Source organism: Leucopleurus acutus, assembly GCF_964270905.1.
Source record: "Leucopleurus acutus genome assembly, chromosome: 1".
NCBI classification, from domain to species: Eukaryota; Metazoa; Chordata; class Mammalia; order Artiodactyla; family Delphinidae; genus Leucopleurus; species Leucopleurus acutus.
In genome coordinates, this window is record NC_139142.1 from 26,354,959 (window position 1) to 26,375,903 (window position 20,945).

At 46.1% G+C, this 20,945-nt stretch overlaps 1 protein-coding gene across 1 annotated transcript in view; it reads right to left on the bottom strand.

Annotated features, from left to right (window-relative positions):
- The window catches only part of IFT43 (intraflagellar transport 43), a gene marked incomplete at its 5' end in the record, with an annotated part of 88,193 nt that extends 72,021 nt beyond the window's left edge, over window positions 1–16,172 (bottom strand). Inside the window, 2 exons of the mRNA XM_082846061.1 lie at window positions 13,297–13,389; window positions 16,119–16,172. Of these exons, the coding sequence (XP_082702187.1) occupies window positions 13,297–13,389; window positions 16,119–16,172 (147 nt within the window). The remainder of the gene's footprint in view (window positions 1–13,296; window positions 13,390–16,118) is intronic.
- Between the last annotated feature and the right edge of the window lie 4,773 nt (window positions 16,173–20,945).

Below are 20,945 nucleotides of genomic sequence, written 5' to 3' on the forward strand. Positions count from 1 at the left end.
TAAAATGGAATATAAAAGCAATCGGCCAAACACGGTGACATAATTCTCTATCATGCTGGGTAAAGGCATGTGACCAGAAATGTTTCAGTCTATCACCAATCACATTCAACATTAGTCTGAACCCTTTTCCTGTAAAGTATCATTATTAAGAGAATATTTTACTATCATTCTGCTCCTTCTCAGTAATTACTGACATGCCACATAATGAGAAGAAATCTAGCCTAGCTAATGATGTCAATGAGGCTTTCTGCCCACCATCCTATGGTTCCCAAGCAGATTAGACATTCTTTATTCACAGCCCACTCTTTCCATCTCCTTGCCTCTCTTAAATCCTGGCTTTCCCCCATGGACTTCATTTCTCCTGCAGCTTTCAAGTAGAGCCTGTTCATTCTTTGAAACCCCACGAACAAGGGTCCCAAGGTAACCCTCCTGTCTCGCTCCCCAAAGTTCCTCTAGACCATTACTCTTTCCAATTATTATGGAACATTTTTCTGAAACTCATATTGTTCAGCTACATTGCATCTCTTACCTTCTTCATCCCTGTCACAAATAATTGCCTGAGCACACATTGAGCAAAAACGTGGGCATTCCTCCCCCAACACTAGTGCCATCATTCTAAGTCAAGTCAAGGTTCACATGAACAGTTCATCTAATGCTTAGCCTCATAGTTCCCTGATCCTTTAAATGCCAATGACCTTGCTACTTTTTCGAACTCATACGCTGGAGCTGCTCCAATCTGAAATACCTAGTCCCTTCCTCCCCTCCTGATCTAAGAACTTCCTTCTTGGTTTCTCTTCCTTCCCTATCAACCCAGCTCACTTCCATGGTCCTGATGGCATTCATGTCCTACATTTCCCCTAGAGCTCCCCCGAACCTGGATCAAGCCAATCCTATGCCTTCACTGCGTCAATACCTAGCCTGCTGAGGGGTGTTGGAGAAAACTGCACAACCATGCAAATTAAGGCTTCACAAGCTCATGTTTTGCCTTCTCTCAGCTGGGTCCTACCTGGGCTCCCTGCTTCCAGTCTCACCTTCCTCCAGTCTATACTCCACCCCTGCCTGCACGGGACCCTAGGAGTTACAGAGAGTTCTAGACAGGAGTTACAGAGTTCTAGATAGGGAGGAGAAGCTAGCTCTCAATCAGGAGGCGTGTCTATGCAAGCATTTCTAACAAGAACTCCAAGAAAGAAACCTGGATGTCCAAGGCCTAGTAACTTGGCTGTGATTTCTTTTCTCATTACAACTATTTACTTTCATATCCATTTTGAATTCATAATTTTGAATTTTTTTTCTTAAAGAAGGTCTCTAAATTGTATAAATTTCAGGACCCACGAAACCTGGATACATCCCTGGCCAACTACTGTCAACGTGCTCTTTCTAAAATGCAAATCTGTCTCTCTTCTCTGCTTAAAATCCTCATACATTTGCACCTGGAAATAATGAAGGGTCTATGTGCCACACAAAGGAATCAGAAGTTCTTCCTGTATGTTCCTCTTAGAGACCCCAGATTATATGATATATGCTGGTAACTCCCACATCTGTTAACACTCGTTTCCAACTTTCTCTCTTAAGCTCCAGACCAAATTTTCAACTGTTTACTCAACAGATCTCTTTGAAAATCCTGAAGGCAACTCACATTCAACATGCCCAAAATTGAAACAATCATCTCTTCTTGGTCCCCGCACTGCTGAGACTCTTTAAGTTCTCAGTCTCAGAAATATCATTATCCATTCAGCCTTTTCGGCTACAAATGGAGTTAACTCCAGACATTCCTTCTCTCCTACTTCCAACAGTCCATCTGTTACTACCTCTTACCCATCTTCCCTGAAAAATGTCTCTGGGCACTGCCCTCTCCTCTTCACCTCTCTGCCAGGCTTTATTTATCGTTTCCCAAAGTAAGGTACGCACGCCACTGGTGTAAGCAAGGTGACTGGAGGTGGCACATGGATGTGCCTCTTAAAAATAGCCATATGTGTATTTTAATGTGTCCTGGGAAAAACATAACTATCAAAAACTGTAGTTTCTTTTCAAAAATAAACGCATTTAAGTATAAAAAGGGAGGTGATTTAAAGAAAATTGTTAACACTAATGCGAGTGGTATGTGGATACCCGAAACTGTAAAAACGGTCTGGGAATGCCTGAAGTTTGGGAACACTGCCTGGTTCATGGCTCATCATCTCAGGAGGAGATGCTCCAACCGCCTCCCACTGGTCTCCCTGCCAACAAGTTCTCGCCCTCTAGACTATCCTCCACATAGCTGCCAGCTTCACTTTCCTAGAAAACAAAGTCAATAACATTTTCCCTGCTTTAAAATCTTTGTGGAATCCCTACAACATATAAAATAAATCCAAACTCCTCCACTTGGAATGCAAGGCCTTCATTCCTAAGACACTAAGTTGTTCACTGTGCCCTGGAAACACCAGGCCCCTTAACGACGCATGCCTTAGAACAGGCTTTTCCCGCTGCCCTTCCCTCTTACTGGCAAATCCCTCCTCGTTCACTGCAACCCACCTCAAGGGTCACCTCCTTTGGGATGCCATCCCTAAGTCCCAGGCAGGGTTGGTTGCTCCTTCTGTGCTCCCACTCTCTGATGCCACTTAAATATCATAATTTTTTGGTCTAAGTGTGTGGGTCGATATAACTAGAATACGAAGTTATCTTATTCATTTTTGCATTGGAAAGTGTATATTATATTAAATGTAGGATAAATAAGTGAATAAATGGAGGAATAAAATTCTACTTTTAAATACATCAGTAAAAATATATAGGAATGGATGGGCAAAAAGGAGTATGGGGGATGGAGTCCTCTGTTATCGCTGGTGAAGAATAAAAAACAGGAAGAGATACGGGAAAAAGAGAAAGAGGAGGAGAAAAAGGAGAAACAGAGGAAGGCTCAATAACGGAGGAAAAGGAAGAAAGAGACCTGGGAAGGAGACAGGGAGGCCCTTTACATTTGGTGGTGAGTACACGAGCATCGTAACCTATCCACTGAATTCCTTCAGCAAATATTTACTGACAGCCTGCCTGCTGTGTGGTCCTGTGCCAGGTGCACATGGCCCCTTCTCTGACTGCTCCCCTGTGAATACAGGGACCCCTAGTTGCTCAATCAGATAGACTCTGCTCCAGAGGGAAGGTGTCGCCTTCCTGGACCCTCCTGACCCCTGAGTCCCTGACACTGTCCCTTACCTGCGCTCTGGACAGCACAAGGGCCTGGTGACGCCCTCTCCCCTCCGGCCACTCCTCCTCCTTCCTTGGCCGTGTGTCCCTTAAACATGGGGGTTCCTCGGATTCTGGCTGAGAGCCTCTCCTCTTCTCTCTCTACAAACTCTCCCTTCCAGAGCTGGGCTCTCATTTACCACCTCGATACGAATGGCTCCCAAACCCTTAGCTCCAGCTCAGAGCCCAGTCCAAAGCATGAGTCCCACACATCAAAGCCTCCCAGACATCTCCAGATGGTGGTCTCACAGGCCCCTCAAGCTAATCTGCCCCTGAGCTGAACACAGCATGCTCCACGCCTGGTTCTCATTCACTGAGGACCTACAAAGTGCCAGGCTCAGGGGAGCGAACAGGAGCTTCTGGAGTGTGCAATTAGTGAGGGAGATGGACCCAAATAATTACACAGACATACAGTTACAAACCGCGGTTGGGGTGACAGGAAAAAAAGTAAAAAAGAAAAAGAAAACACCACCACCAACAAAAAAACACTACCAGAGTACAATGCGGGGAGCTAAGTTAAATGAGAAGGTAATATTCTCATTAAATAGAAGAAGGGATATTCAAGCTGAACCCAAAGAAGAAGTTGGAGTCAGCCCAGCAAAGAGCATGGGTAAGTATTCCAGGGAATATTCTATTCTGTTCTATTCTATTCCGTGGAATTACAGTACTCTAAGGAACCAGAATAGGGAACTGTACAAGCAAAGTAACGACTCCCTGTGACTGCCACAAGGTAGCCGCTGTGAATGAGGCTGGAGACATACACAGGAAGGCCCAAATCACAAAGGGGCAAAGTAAGCATTTGGGATTGTTTGTTTTAAGGGCAATGGGTGTCCTTTAAAGGGTTTTGAGTGTGAAATGAATGATGCGTATTTTATAAAACCACTAGAGCTGACTGCAGGAGGGCAATAATACAAAAGGAGAGACCAGTTATGAGGCAACTGACTCAGTCCAGGGGAGTTTATAGTGGTTTAAGCCATTTTTCTAATTCTCAATTTATTTTTTTCCTAACAGAATACTATTTACAGCCAAAGATTCTGAGAAGTCTTTGCTCTGGGAACCTTGCCTGAATATAAGTCAATTTTCATTGCAACAAAAGTATCATTACCATGAAAATTTTCACATGCAAAAAAAAAAATTCTAAATATAAGCCAGTAGTCTACTTACCCCCAAAGAAGTCAAACCAAATTCCAATACTATGATTCCATATCTGACCCATACCAAATGGGTCAGGTATGACCTACGGCTGTTAATCATGTGTATGCAAATTAGGAACACTGAGACGACTACTACAGGTATTCTCATCTTACTTGAGGCAATGCAGTAGTAATAACTACTAACCGGGCTTGTATCATTGATCCATTTACACATACTTATATTAAGCATCTAGCATACACTTGTAATTACTAGAATCTGGGTGACAATCTCTTATTTTGTGAAATCAAAAGACATTTTCTAAATCCTATCAGATCATGACTAACTCAAAATTACTTCCATGATTTCTCTCCTAGAGTTACCAGGATCTAATACACACACACACACACACACACACACACACACACACACACAATCTATCCTTAGAGGAACCGAGGAATTTTTAGGACATAAATTAAGTGTGAACACTGCAAACTACCGATCTACTAAGGCCCTCCTTAAAAAGGATGAGCCAGAAGAGTTCCAAGCCATCAATACTATACTCAAGCACTTCTCAGAGGTTTCCTGACCAGAAAACATAAACGCATAGAGAGAGAAGTGTAATGGCTGCACTGAAGATGCATCACTGAAAGACAATGCTAGAAAAATATTGAAAGGTCACAGTCTAAACTTCATAATATTACCAGTTATTTCAGTGTCATATAAGAAATGCTGGTCTCACATGGTTCATTTGTCAAAAAAGGCAAGGGGACTGGTTTCTGAATATTTGAAAAACATCACACTGCTTGCAAAAGTCACTGAGGACCACTATTCCATCGCCTGTATGGTCAACTGCTCCACTAACAAATCCCACGTGCCATGCTCTCTCCTTGGCCTCCAAAACTTGGCATATGCTCATCCCTCTACTTGGAATATTCTCCCCTCCTTGGCCTATCCTGGCCCCTTCCCTTGGCTAACTTCTAGTCATCCTTCAAGTCTCAACTCAAACATGATTTTTTCCTAGAAAACCTTTCCAGATTTCCCCAAAAGTAAAAGGGCTTGATGAAGGCATTCGCATATCTTTCTGTGTTCACCCCCACCTGGCACTTAATTCTCTGCAGCCCCCAGATCGAGGTTCAGAGAGGACAGGGAGCATGTCTGGTTTGTCAGTGTACTGCCAGTGCCAAGCACAATGCCTGGCACACAGAAAGAGCTCAATCAAGTTTCATAAGCAAATGAATGAAGAAATGAATGGATGTTACCTTCTACTCCAAGGTCACTGAGGTCACCAAGGTCACTCCTTGCCCTCCTCATTTTTCTACCCATATGCCCCAGAACAACAAAATGATGTTAAGTCAGCAATTAAGGATCACTCTTTGGAAAGACAGCCAATCTCTAGACAGAGGGTTAGATTTTGAAAAGAAGATGAAAAGGTATTAGCAAACAACTGGTCAAGGAGACATACAAAATGGGTCTTAAGCAGCACAAAGAATTCTCACCAAAAGGATTTTTCATCCAAATGTTTCTTTGCCGTAAGAGCCAGTTAGTTCAATGAAATAAGAATATCTCTGTATCTTGAACAGAACGGCAATTGAAGATAAACTGAAAATACCTTCTAATTCTCATGTGACACAGTTAATGACAATAATAGTTAGCATGCGGCGGGCACTGTCCTAAGAGCTTTGTACATTCTCTTATTTAATCCTCCAGCAACACTAGGAGATAGCTACTACTATTATTCCATTCAGCAGATGAGCAACAGGCTCAGAGTGGTTAAGTAACTTGCCTAGAATATACACCGAGGAATTGGCAGAGCTGGAATTAAAGACAAAAATGATCATCGTTTCTACTTCTTAGGTTGTGTAGATAATAACAGTGGCTAACTTAAGGGAGCACTGAGCTAAATAAACTCTTACATGTAGTTCTGACTTAACCCTCCCCACAGGTGAGGGAGAGAATTTTAAGTGATCTTCAAGCACCGTATTTCTGGTAGGAAGCCAGCTTTACACGTAATACATAGTGGAAGGAGGCACGAGGCATCGTACTGGAGTGCTGAAAGAGACCGAGTAAGCGCTGGAGGAGAATCTTGAGACGCTATTTCCAATCGCATGATCTACCCCGGGGATGACGTTCCCGCCCACATAGTGGCCAGCCCCAGGGATGGGTCGGGAATGCACATCTGCCCACCCCGAGGGAGAGTTCAAAAGTGAGGCATACGGAGCATGACCTAAAGATGAAGTGTGGAAAACGCATTCCTCGTCAACGGGTTCCACGTCGGATTCCCCGCATCCCTCTCCTACGACGTTATCAGAAGCATCATTCAATCCAGCCCATTGGAGAGGGACTACGAAAAAGGCTGAAAAATGTGACTAATCTAGGAAAGTTATTTTTGTGAGAAAGAAGAAAAATGTCACCAAAAAGGGTCAGCAGATAACCCTAGCTGGGCTGAAAATAACTGCCCGTTGGCAGACCAGTCAGGAACAGGCAGAGGGCAAGAGACGTAATGCAACGTGCCAGGGAAGCTCCAGCTGAGTAGAGCTGCTGGGGGATGAGGAAACTGGCCTAATTTGGGAACATGAGCCCAGCAGCATTTCTCAGATTCCTGCAAGAGAATCTGGCTGAGTGTCAGTTCTGCGTCCTAGGAGGAGCACCAAAGAGATGGGGGGCGGAGGAGGAAGAGAAAGAGAACAGCTGTGTCTCAAACACTTTTCCAGACAAGTGGACGAATAAGGATAATCAAGTGAGAACTTACTCCCTCACCAAAAGGATTCCAAGAGGAAAACCCAAAAGTCTCTCAGCTCCCGCCAAAAGCCTTTCTCTACTGGGAGGTCTGTGCGTCTAACTACCCAGCAGGTAGGAAAAGTTAGGTGGTGTTTAAGAGTCTGTCTGGAGTCTCAGGGAGTACAGCCAGACGTCAGCTGAATGACTGTGGACAAGTCACTCGACTCCCTGAAGTCTCAGTGTCGTCACAGCTAAAATGAGACAATAAGTACAGTAACTACTTTAAGAGTTACTACGGGGCTTAAATAGGCTAGTGTGTGTAATTGACAGAGAGGTAGGAACTGTCCCAATGTCAGCTATAATTATTATTATTACAAGGACAATCGGCAAAATGGAAGTTAAGCTACAAACTGCTTTAGACCCAAGTGAGAAATGCTCATCCAAAAGACAGGCCAGGGAATTCCCCTGGTGGTCCAGTGGTTAGGACTCTGCTCTCTCACTGCCAAGGACCTGGGTTCAATCCCTGGTCAGGGAACTAAAATCCCACAAGCCACGCGCGGCAGCCCCCAAAATAAAAACAAAAAACAGGCCAGTCCTGAGAGGTTTTGCCCTGAGATTCCTTTTTCCCAACTTCAGCGTATGGTAGTGTAACTTGATGGTAAAAAGCGTCCAGGTCTTTTCTTGAGGTTGTGTAGGAGAAGCATCATTTGAATGACAGAAGGTGAAAGCTCAGGCATAGAAATCCAGTTTAATTCTCAGAGCTGCTCTGCCCAGAAAAAGTTATTCACTGCAGATGTGAAGATGCTCATCATGGCACCAAAGTCTCCATAATTGTAATGCCAACCTGAACTGCTAACTGAACTATGCATCTAGGGATCCAAGCCTGATTTGTAACAGGTGGTAAAAAAAAACCACAAAAAAGCAGAGGGATGCAGTCATAAACTTTCTTAGTAGTTACCCTTTCTTGAGAGGTGCCTGTGTGCTGGCACCTTTATGTGCATTACCTAATTTGACCTTCACAACAACCTGAAAGAAGCAGGCATGACGCTAATCAACTCTGAGCTAGTGAAACTACAGGAAGAGTTCATCTTTCTGGTTAATCAGTATGATTAGGCAGGTAAATTCTTTGAAATTATTTGAAAATTTACAGATTGACCAAGCAATAAAGAGACCTTTCCTCTTCTTTCAGAGAGGGAAGAAGAGTCTAATTACCTGGGCTGAGCCACAGGTATCCTCCAGGCAGAAAGCCCCGAGGGGTTACTGAGAAAACAGGAAGAAGGAAAAGATCGAGGCAAGATTTGACACAGGCAACTGCATCAGATGTCTTGGAACTTGAGGGCATACAAATTTTCACTGAACTCTACACAACCCCAAATTAGAAAACGGGAGAGGAATGTGGATTTTTTATTTTTATTTTTTTTGCTACTAAAAATAATTCTTTCCTTTTATACCCAAGCCTATAAGAAAAAAACAACAAAAAACAAACTCTGTATAAATTCTATTTTTTTTTTTAAATTGATATGTCAGTCGCAAACTGCCTACTCAACAGTCATTCCTCTTCTCCTTAACCCCCAAACCCCAATGTGAAGGGTGTGGCAACGTGCCCAGCTGAGAAAGCCCTTGAAATTTAGGTGGCTTTAAGACCCAGTTCTGACCAATGACATGTAACTAGAAGTCTACTTGGTGAGGTCTCTGTCTATCATTTTCCTGATAAGAAGGGACATACTTCGTTGGCATGAACCCTGAAGTCTTCCACTCTTCCCCATCTCCTCACCTAAAATACAGATTGGATCCCTGGGGAACAACCAGCCATCATGTCAGCAACCATGAGAACAAGTTACAAGTTCCAGATGGCAGAGCAAGTGTCTAGACGGGGTGAGGGTAACGCAGGACCTTCTCCAGTGACCGCACCCACCCTGCCCTCCACTGGACTTCTTGCTGTGAGAAAAATCACTCCTGCCTGCTCCAAACCCTGGGGCTGAGTTTCTGATGCATATAGCCAAATTCAATGCCGATAGGATACCTGAAAATCAATCCATCTTAAAAGAGCAGGAGTTTTAACTTGAATGGAAACAGGAGCCAGGTAGATCAGATGTGAGTAAATCTGACCAGGTGTATTCAAGTAAGAAATGGTGAGCTGGACAGGGCAGGCCAAGCGTACGCAAGCACCGTTCTCAGCTGCAGCCAACTGCTGCCATGTGGGGATGCCAGCCCAGCATTCCTGCTGTGCCAGAACTTCTGGTTTCAAAGAGGAGCCCCAAATCTGGACTTTCACGTAAATTTTCCTAATTTAGAAATGATAACAACCAAGTTTTAAAAAATGTTTAATTTTGTACAGATCAAAGAAGACACGGATGTAGGCAAAATTCAGCCTGAAGGCCACCAGTTTTTAACCGTAGAGAGGGTTAAGGCACAATAACAGAACACCCGAGCTCTGGAGAGACAATAATGGTGAGCAATTATATACTGAGCACTTATGGGTCAGACTGGGTTAAGGGCTTTCTTTATACCTGTTACCTTGTTTTTTCTTTCTGGCCACCCTATCAAGTACGTAATACTAACCCTGTTTTATCAATGAGGAAACTGAGGCTTGAAGAGGTTACGTAACTTGCTGAGCCATAGAGCGAACATGTGGCAGGGCCAGGATTTCAGCCCAGGGCTGTCTAACCACAGGGCCTGTGCTCTTATCCACCCTTCAGGAGGAATGCCCGCTGCATCTGGAAGCACAAAACCTGCTTCAGATCACTACTAGTCAGCCTGTGGAGAAATGAGTAGCAACCCTGGAGAGACTTCCAAATCGCTTCTAAAAGAGACTCAGGCTCACATCCTCCTTCTGTGCGGCCCTTTAATAACAAGAGCAAAGCTCCATCCAAATATTCTCTTGTTCACTACTTACCGAATGAATGAACATTTGTACATTGTACATGTAGCGCCTTTCCGTTTACTAAAGTGCTTTTAAATAGTATCTCACTTAATCTTCACATCAGCTTGGTAGTATTGTTACCACTGTTTGACAGATAATGAAATGGAGGATTAGAGAGATTAGTGGAGTTGTTCAAGACCCAGGCAATTAGCAGAGCCCACGCTCAAGCCCAGGTTTTCAGATGCCAAGCCCGCCTTCCCGCTATTCCAGCACACCTGGAAGCTGCTCCGCTTCCTCCACGGAGCTCCCCATCCCGCCAGCTCGCTTTAAAATCATCATTTGCTTGAACTAATTCCTATATAACTCTAAAGTAACTCCAATATGTCTGACAGCCCCCAGGTACCATATTTACGTTTTCATGAACAGCTTCATCCTAGAATATAGTCAGTGAAAGGACAAAAATAAATATATCAAGTAATACATTCAGAACTGGAATGTAAATGGGCACACACACATAAGTCTTAGAATCTAATCTTAGAAAGAAACAGCCAAAAAGGCCCACACAGCACAATGTGCATCTGGCCCCAGGGGAGGCTGCCCACGCTGCTTTAAACCTCAATTCAGGGAGAGAAGGAATCCTGGAATTCTGACTGGCATTTTGCTGTCAGAGGCACCAGCTGGGTGAAGAACAGAATGACTTTTCTTTTTTCTTTCTTTTTTTTAAAAAATAAATTTATTTATTTTTGGCTGCATTGGGTCTTCGCTGCTGCATGCGGGCTTTCTCTAGTTGCGAGAGCAGGGGCTACTCTTTGCTGCGGTACATGGGCTTCTCATTGCAGTGGCTTCTCTTGTTGCGGAGCACGGGCTCTAGGCACGTGGGCTCAGTAGTTGTGGCTCGCGGGCTCTAGAGTGCAGGCTCAGTAGTTGTGGCGCACGGGCTTAGTTGCTCCATGGCATGTGGGATCTTCCCGGAGGGCTCGAACCTGTGTCCCCTGCACTGGCAGGTGGATTCTTAACCACTGTGCCACCAGGGTAGTCCCCAGAATGACTTTTCGTCATCTTCCAGAAAAAATACTAAGGACCAGATGGGGCCAAAAAAAAAAAGGTACATGCCTCTGCAGAAATAAGTAGGTATTCTAGAAAGGCTGAAACCCTAACAGGTTCATCACAGTCTGTGACTTTGGAGTTAGGTGCTCACAGTACTGACTCTCCCTTGAGCCGAGGGGAAGGGGACAGGTAGGTGAACCAGGCCTACTGACCCCAGCTTGGTAGCTGATTTGGTGTGGGTGCCACAGAGGCTTCAAGGCCATCAGGACATCCTGGCCCATCTCAGACTCACTCACCTCACCACTAAGGTGGCTATAACCTCCTTCACGATTGGGTAGGCTTGTAATTAGCCTCGGTGACTGCCAGTGATCACGAGAATATAAGTTCCATTATGGCAGGGGATTTGGCTCTTGTTCACTGAAATATGCCAACCCCCTAAAATGGTGCCTGACACACAGTAAGCTTCAGTAAATACTTGTTAAATAAATGAATTAATGATCTGGTGTTGGGACGGATCCTCCAAAGGCCAAGAGTAGACTTCCACTGATCCAGTCATTGGCTTGCCCATCCACTGCAGTTCAAGCTCCTTGAGATCCAGGGTTGGGTCTAGTATATCGTCTTTCACTATCTCACTCCATTATACCCCCTTAACTGTGTCTCCAGTGTGCCACAGTCTGCCACCCCTGACCCTGTGACGCTCTTATTTAGCTTCTAAGAGCCCCTCATCACACACTATGTACTTCACCCCCTCACCCTTTGCAGTGTCAATGGCATGCCTGCTCTGTGCCAGGCACTGCGATAAACAAAGGCGGACAAAGGTGAAACACAACCGTCGCCTTCCAAAAGCTCACATCTTCTGAGGGAGCCAGGCACATAAATAATTAGAATACAATGTAATAAGCTCTACAATGGAGGTGCTATGGTCAAAGTCACAAACTGACAACCCTCAGGCCTAATCTAGCCCACATGGTGATTTAAATTTTATAATTAGTCGCTAACCTCTAAAAACGTGCTGCTCTCACATAAAATTTTAGACTGCCATCTCTTGGAAAAATCAGAAGAGCTGGCAGTACTGGACCTATATCCCCCACAGCATCAGCTGGCTGTGGCTAGATAGTGGTTACCCTTTGGAGGGTACATGTGGCCTCTGGTTTTTCCACAATCCCCCCACAGGCTCTCCCTACCGTCTTCAGGCAATGAGGCCAAGGTTCAGTCACCAGCTTTTCTGTGTTGGCATGGCTGTTATCTGAGAGGAGGAATGATTCTCTGTACCCATATTTCTACAATCAGTGAGAAAATGAAAGATAAACTAAAGGTCCATGTGGAACACTTAAAGACATGGTAGATATCTTATTTCTGATGAAAGTGAAGGATATTCCTACCTATGTGATATGTAAGTCAAATGTGTCTGTATCTTGTCCCCAGCATGCTGTACTCGGGCACCTGCATGGCCCATAAGGCCTCCCAGCAGAGATGCCCTCATCTGTTATAAACCTACTGTAGGCCAATGAGCTGGGCAACTGAGAAGCCAGGTTGCCTGTTGCCCAGAAACTCACTGTCTAGTGGGCCAGGCACATAGAAAGAAAATTAGTGCATAATGTGAGATGTTCTGTAACAGGTACTATGGGAACTGAGAAGTAGCAGCCCTAAGTCGGCCTGGAGAGGTTAGGAAGAGCTGACAGCGAGGACTACCCTGAAGCCAGCTCTTGAAAAGGGCAGAGTTTTTTCAAATGGGCAGAGGAGAGTGAAAAGAAGTTCTGAGTAAACCGCTGAAAATAGTGCCCTGGCATTAAAAGCAATGCTCATCAAGATTACCCACCCTCTGCAAAGAGGCTGGATAAATTCCCACGATTCCAGGCCACTTGGAAAAGTTTCCAGGAAAGTAAGGCCAGTACGGATCCCCTTCCTGCCTGAAAACTGTAGAAAGCGCAGGTCACCACCAAGAGCAAATGTCCAGTTGTGTAATCCAACTTTACGTCACCAGCATGCCTCCCTGGCGTTTATCTGGCAGGAATAAAAACCCGGATTTTGGCTGGATTTTGAAACCTCCCAGTTCCTTGCTTCAGTTAACGTACAAAACTTCTTCACTGGGAATATAAAGCAATGCACAGAAACTACTCTGGCATCAAAAGAAAAAAGTTCCTCTTTCACTTCTTGCTAACAGGACAAATGCCGAGGAAGGGAATTCCCAAATCAAGATAGGAGGAAGGCTGACATTAAAGAGAAGAAGGAGAAAAAAATATGAAATACCAAATCCTTGGTCACTGAGTAATCGCTAACTCTTAGAGTGCATTTCTTCAGAATTTTTTAACACTCACCTCTGCAGTCAGAGTCGAAGAGGAATTCTTGCCAGTGAGATGATTCTCGGCTTGAGCTGACTCCTGTTGAGCTCGGCGCCCCATCTTGGCTCCCTGTAAGGAGAGATGAGGGGCATTGCTGACCCAAACGTCTTTGAGCCACTATGAGGAAGACAATTCTGCCAAGGTAAGCAAGGACTGGATTTATGATGACATGGTGGAGGATGGGATTTGAGCAACTTGAGTATATACTTAGAAAAGGCTCCAAACCCTTAAAACAAAGTGCCCATGGTCGGTTCTACACAGTAGAGCAGGAAATTCATGTACTGATCACAGTGTTTTCTTTTAATGGCCATAGACCTTTTCTACCCAAAGAAATGCAGCTAGAAATTCCTCTAGAGGGGGCAGGGACCTCATGCCATAGCCCAGGAAGAGTGTGGTCAAGGCTCCCATGTTCCTATGTGGGATTTTATGAAGGCCTAATTTCAAAGCTGTAGCTTGGCACGAAAATAGTTATCCAAAAGGCATTTGGGGGGGAAAGAAATTCCATGGTAACTGAAACCAGAGAAATACAGATAGCATTTGCTTTGACGTGTACACTACTTGGATTTGCACTTACAGTCATTAAAGGAAAGATCTTACAAGAATCTTGAGACATTAGCTTTGGACATCAGACCACTTCAAATTCTGAGTCATCAAATGAACCATCTGCACGTGTTTCCCAAAGCCCTGCTGGGGTGGAGGCTCTGTGTCTCAAATACCTCCCAGCACGTACACAACACATTCTTTAGGCAGACTAGTGGGTGGTGAAATGTTTACATTTTTCTCAAAAAACAAAAAAAAGCCAGCATTAATGTAAGCACTTTTCGATCTCATCTGATGTAGCTTCATTTGATTTCACAGTAACAGTGACTGGGATTCAGGCCATTTTACAAATAAGGAAACTGAGACCCAGGAAAGCAATTAAGTGGCAGATAAATCTAAGAGCTAAATCTTCTTCTACCTTCAAATCCTGAGTTCCTTCCACTATGCCCTGCTGGAATTTCTTTTAAGATGTTCTAAGACCTGACTGCATCAATAAACTGAGAGCGGTTACATGATACCTACATAAAAACCCTTACGTAGTATTTACATGTCAAATTCTCATCAATCATTTAGGTTTCAGGGATGACAGAAACAATCTTTCTGACAATAAGCAGCTCGTTTTCTTCCCAAGACAGACAACTGCACTCCTTCACCTATGGCTGCCCTTTTCCATTTATCATAACGTTGGGTTTCTGAATACGGCATACTACATGCAGTGAGTTGTGCTCAAACAAAAATTCAAGGATCTTGTCTTTAAATGCTGTTTGCAGACGGTTTCTCTAATAATTGTCAAGTATTTTAAGGTTTTAAACTTTTTGAAGACCCTGTATAAATCCACAGGAATGACTGGCAGAAAACCTACTTTACTACCTGGTTTTATATGTTTTAAATCTATAGTCTGTTTATTGTTCATCTTCTGCCACTGAAATGTAAGCCCCATGAGGGCAGGGACTTAGTTTTTTTCACTGGTATATCCCGAGCACCTAGGACAACCAATGCCTGACAGACAGAAGGGGCTCAATAAATATTTGCTGAAAGAATGAATTTATAACTACATTCACATCCCCCGGTACTAAAAAAGCTCACATATCAGAAAGGCTTGGTGACATAATATTCTCCTTGGTCAGTCAAGCAACCTGCTTCTTCGTAGAACAATTTGCTCCCAATGCTCATATCTCCTCTCCAATTACTTAGAGGATCTCCGATGGTACTAGGGCACTTCAAAACATGTAGAGATTCCACAGCAGAAACTAAAGACCTGCCCTGTGGGCCAATCTTTTAGTGACTGTCATCTTTGATAATTTTAAAGGTAAAAAGGCTTGATGAGGCTGTGTTGGAGTTAAAACACACACACACACACACACACACACACACACACACACACACACACTGAACTTGGGTCTTGAATCCAGCTCAGCTTATTTATATATAAGCTTGGGTAAATCACAGCCTCAGAAGCAACAGTCGCTAACCTCTTCTAATAACTTAGCACATGCCAGCCACTGTGTTAAATGCTCTCCACGCACGCCTCATTTCATCTTCACTGCAACCCCTTTAAGTAGACATTAACATCTCCATTCTAGACATAAGGAAATCGAGGTTCCTGGAGGTTGACTTTTTTTAACCCATGCAACAGCTTTATACGCCCTCTGACCTCTGGGTCCCCCGAGCACCTAGCCACTCCCCTGCGTTATAAATCTTTATTTCCTTAACTATAAACCTGAGGTAACGCCCACCTCCCCATGGGTATTAGTGGCAAGAAAGGACCTCCCTGTCTAACGCCTTCCTTCCTTCCATGCATAAAACAGTACGGTTTTTACATCAACTTCTGCCATGAGATGTCCCAAGGGAAAAGCACTAAGATGAGTGCAAGCGTGACTCTGGCCAGGGCCCCTCCAGTCACCCTCAGATCTGTCCATTCTAGAGGAGTTGGCACTTGGAGCTCCAGAAAGCGGAGAGAAGCTGGGAAATTTCCCACCGGTCCCAGAGGCCGGCGGGGGCAGGATCTGTTTTCCACTCTTTGAGGATTTTAAAGAAAGCAAACCCTAGGCCAGCAGCCGAGGATCTCACCGCTGCCTCAGGGGCGGGGCGAGGGAGGCCGCCTCCTCCCCGACCTCACCCCCGCAAGGCTCAGAGCCGGCCCGCTCAGGCCGCCAGGGACAGGCCGGGCCGAGGGGACTCAGGGAAGCCGGGGCCGGCGGGGTCGCTCCTCCCCACCCGCTAATTCCTGGCCCCAAGCCCCCCGAGTCGGTCCTCACGGAGGTGGCCGAGCCGCGACGCCGCTCCTCGCCTAGGTCCAGCACGTCCTCCATCTCTGCGGCCGCCTGACGTCACTTCCTGGAAACCCAGCGGCCCAGTCGCGTCCCTGACGACGGCTCCGCCCTTCCATCCCAATACTTAAAGGGTCCGCCGCATCGTTCCTGGAGTCTACGTGCCAACCTCCAATTTAAACCAAACCTATCCTAAACCTGCCTTTTTTGACATCTGGAAAAAATCTCCAGATATTAAATCCTGATAAGGGTGCTCCTGTGGGACAGTGAACAGTTTTAGTCTTTAGAAACTGCCTACATCTGTAGCTCTGTTCAAACACATAAGTTGTCAAGTGCAAAGCACTGCTAGTAATAGTAGTAATTTTTCTGATGCCTTCCATTTGTAAAGCTCTTTGCAATGTACAGAGGACCTTCACAGTTATTAGCTCATGGGAAGGGCATAACAACCTTGTGTGGGAAGCAAGATAAGTTGTATTGTCTCCAATGGACAGATGAAAGAACAGGCACACAGAGGGTCAGGTGCCAATAGATGATTTATAATGAAAAGTGCAATATACATAATCTCTGCCTTCAAGAATACAAAGCCGCTGAAGCAACACATCAAAAACCTGTGTACTGGGCTTCCCTGGTGGCGCAGTTGTTGGGAGTCCGCCTGCCGATGCAGGGGACGCGGGTTCGTGCCCCGGTCCGGGAAGATCCCACATGCCGCGGAGCGGCTGGGCCTGTGAGCCATGGCCGCTGGGCCTGGGCGTCCGGAGCCTGTGCTCTGCGGCGGGAGAGGCCACAGCAGTGAGAGGCCCGCGTACCGCAAAAAAAAAAAAAAAAAAAAAAAAAAAAACCTGTGTACTAATAACTTTCAAAAGTACAAATAATCCCTCCAAGACCCCATGAAGTGAGCAGGAGCAGTATCTCTATTCAACAACTGAAGACACTCAGGTGCAGAGCAATGCCTTGAGGAAAATCACCTGAGTGTTAAGCAGCAGAGCCAGGTGCTTTCTAACACCAGATCTCACTGAAGAATTTTTCTCTGGTGCATGTTACTGGGTGCCAGCCGGTCTCCTGGGCCAGCAGAGGAAGACGGCCCCCAAATTCCCAGTCTAATGGGACAAGCGAGTCGAGTCTTCATTGACTCTCCGTGTAAGATCCCCACGTCAATGCCACTGACCAGTCCCTAGTACTGAGGACCCCCAGCCGGGACCCCAGAAGATGGGCTCATGACCCTGAAAGTGAACAATGTCCCCAACACCGTGCCTGGGGTAAGGCTTAGATGGCTACCTCTTAAAAGCGAGGACTTGGAAGTAGGATTAATGACTCTAAAACAGGAATGCAGGATTTCTTAAATGCCTAGTAAATTATTCAGTTCAACCATTTATCAATACATGTTTACTGGGTAGGGCTATGCGTTAGCATGCCTGTGACAATAACAGTACTGCCTGGATGTCAGAAGAGTTGAAGCCTCATCCTAGCTCTGCTGCTAACTACCTGTGTAGCCAGGCAGAGTCCTCTCTGGACCTCAGCTTCCTCCCTTGTAGTGGCTCTTAGAGATTACCCCTAAAATCTTTCACTCACGAACTCTGATTCTCAGTGAGAAAAATACCCTGTTAGATTTTAACCTGAAGAAACATTCACTGTCAAAAACCCAGGATGGATGAAATACAGGCTCCAGTGAAGCCCTTGTTCCCTTCTTCCTTGGCACCAGATGAGGAAGAAGGGATTAATCTTTGGATTATTCCATTTCTTGTGATCTCTGTTGAACAATAATCAATATCGAGGCTGCAAAGAGTAAAGAGCTTTATTGGGGGGGGGGGTCTTAAGAATTGCAATTCAGGAGACACAGATTCTGGTAAAGTCAAAAGAGTGTTGCAGGGAAGAGAAAGGGTCAGGGGCTTACAAAGGCAAAAGCCACAAGGCTGTACTCTGACACGAGAAAGGAAATATTTGTCATTAAGGAATCATGAGTTATTTTAGAGTAAGGGTCTGATCAGTAGATAGGCTGTCACGAGTTATTATAAGGTAGGGGTCTGATAACTATCTTGAGTTTCTGGCAGATCTTCTGAATGCCTTCATTAGGACAATAAGTGGTCAAAAGGTCAGATTTTATCCAGGCTGAGACTCACATAATTCACACTTCCTCAAAGGCCTCTGGTTCCATTTTAGAGAGCTCTTAGCAATAACGACTCCATTTCTATTTTCCTTCCACTGCTCATAGCCACACCACCACCACTTTAGAGCTAATTTCCAAGACTCCGCTCCCACTTCTTCCCCAAATTCCTGAAAGCAAAGGGTGCACATTCTGGGCAGAAAGAAGCCCTGGAGTAGGGCTTTCCAAACCTTGCTGGGCACCTGAATCGCCAGATCTTACTGAAGTATTTTTCTCTGGTGCATGTTACTGGCACCCAGTAGCATGAAGTTTGTTAAAAATACATGTGTCAGTGCCCCGTCCCTGTAGACTCTGATTTGGTACAGGTGGGGTGCAGAAGGACATCACTTTAATAATTTTCCCTCTCATTTTACAAGTATTTACTTGAAGGTCTCAGTAGGGCCTTCTCTGATTTTAAGTTGCAGCGTCCCCCCAGCCTAGGCACTCTGTCTCCTCTTTCCCTGCTTCATTCTCCACCATGGCACTCACCTTTGATCATACTACATTATTTACATATTTAGCTCATTTATTGCATTTCCCACGGCCCTACTTCCACTTCTAGATGTGAAGTCCATAAGAGAATGGTTTTGTTTGCTTTGTTCACTATTGCATCTACAGAGCCTAGAACAGTGCCTGGCATATAGTAGACGTCAAAAATATTTCTCAAATGATAGCTGAATTCCAGAGTCAGTAGAGCACAGTAGTTAAATGCATAGACTCTGGCAATAGATTTCCTGGGTCCAAATCTCAGTGTTGACACCCACTGACTCTATGACCTAAAAGTAATTCAAAAGCAAGTTACCTTAAGCTTTCTACACTTAGGATTCCTCATGTTTTATGCAAATAAAAATAATGTCTTCCAAACCAGAGAGCCCTTGTTAAATATCACCTCCACCACTCACAAGCAGTGTAGCCTCTTAAATGGGTCTATGCCTCACTGTCCTCAACTTAAACTGATCAACCAGGGCCCTGGGGATGCAGAGAATCTCCCTTCAGTTAGTGGCCTATGAGCCAGGGGCAGGAACCAGACCTCGCAGGAAGGGTCTGGAAGGCTAGGGCGAGGTGGGCTGGGGTGGCGGAGAGCAGCGCTGAGTCCCAGGAAAGTGATCAATTCAGAGACAATCCTGGGGACGGGCTCGGGCATGGTGGCTTGCCCTCCCTAAGCTTTTGATGGGAAAAGACCTAGAAACTTAGGCTGAGAAAAGGAACGAAAACGGAGAGAAAACCTCCCCTCACCCATCTGGGAAATGGGCTCGGGCCAACTGCTGACTCTGCGCTGGCTGGCGCAGCTCCCCGCGGAACCCTCGGCGGGGAGGAAGGCCGCGAACATCTGGAGGACATTTCTGTGAGAGGGGCTGCAGAGCGGGACCGGGAAGGGAGAAGTGCACTTGTACGCACGTCGGGCCGAGAGGGAAGCTGTTCCCCAGGGCACTCGGTCTTGTTTTCCTCGTCCTCTTTCGCGGCCCCTTCTCCCCAGGCCCTCAGCCTCACCCCCCCCCCACCCCCACCCCCACCCCCGGCCCTCCCGGCCTTCCCGGCTCCGACCCGCGGAACCTCCTTCACTGGCGGCCTCGCCTCGCCAGAGGGCACCCTTGATCTGCCGGAAAACGCCACCATTTTTCAGTGCCCCTGGAGCATCTCCAAGCTTCCGCGAGCCACCCGACTCCAATCTTGTCAATGAAGAATCGGGGCCAGGATCGCCGCGGGGCCGAACCCAGTTCCAACCCCGCTCCCAGGCCGGGCGTCAGCCCCACCGAGGGTGGGCACGGCCGCCCCTGCCCAGGCCCCGCGCGCTCGCCGGCCCCTGCCCAGTGTCCCGCCAGGCCCGGGGGGCGGCCTGGACGGGGGGTCTGGGAGGGAGCAGAGACGCGCCGAGGAGAGGACGGACTGACAGCTGGCGAGAGGGCGAAGGAGTTGGGGTAGAAGGAGGGAGGGGATTCATCGGAGTAACTTTCCAGAAAAACAGTCAACGTGTAGCAGGAGTGACTCCAAGAGGGTAAAAAAAGTTCAGTTACCACGTCGATCGAGAGGACTCGCGAAGTATTTTTCAAATGGGCTCGGCTTTTCCTGTGCCTGTTTAAAACATTAAAATCGTGCCGCAAAAGAGGCTGCGTGCGCTGGTCCCTCCCCCCACCCCTCCCCCCACCTCACCCCCACCTCCCCTCGCCCCCTTCCCCCCCACCCCGCCCCGGGCCAGAAACGTCATGGGAGGGAGGTATAAAATTTCAGCGGAGAGAAATAGAGAAAGCAGTGTGTGTGCATGTGAGTGTGTGAGAGAGAGGGAGAGGAGCTTGAGGGAGAGGGAGAGGGAGAGAGAGGGAAGCTGGAGGGAGAGAAAGGGAGGGAACCAGAAAGCCAAGTCCAAGGGAATGAGCAAGAGAGGCGAGAGATAGGGGAAGAAGCATGAGAAAGAAGGAATAACAGCTTTCCGGAGGAGGCGTGCAGAGAACTGGCTTCTATTTTCTTTTTCTTTTCTTTTGTATCTTTTAAAGAGAAGCAGGGAACAGAAGCAATGGCCGAGGCAGAAGACAAGCCGAGGTGCTGGTGACCTGGGCGACCAAGTGGATTATTGGGGCTGCTCTCCAGGGGCTGTCCCCCCTGCCTTGCAATTGCACATAAGCCCACATCCCAGCCAATGAAGATGAGAGGCAGCGTGAACAGAGTCATTTAGAAAG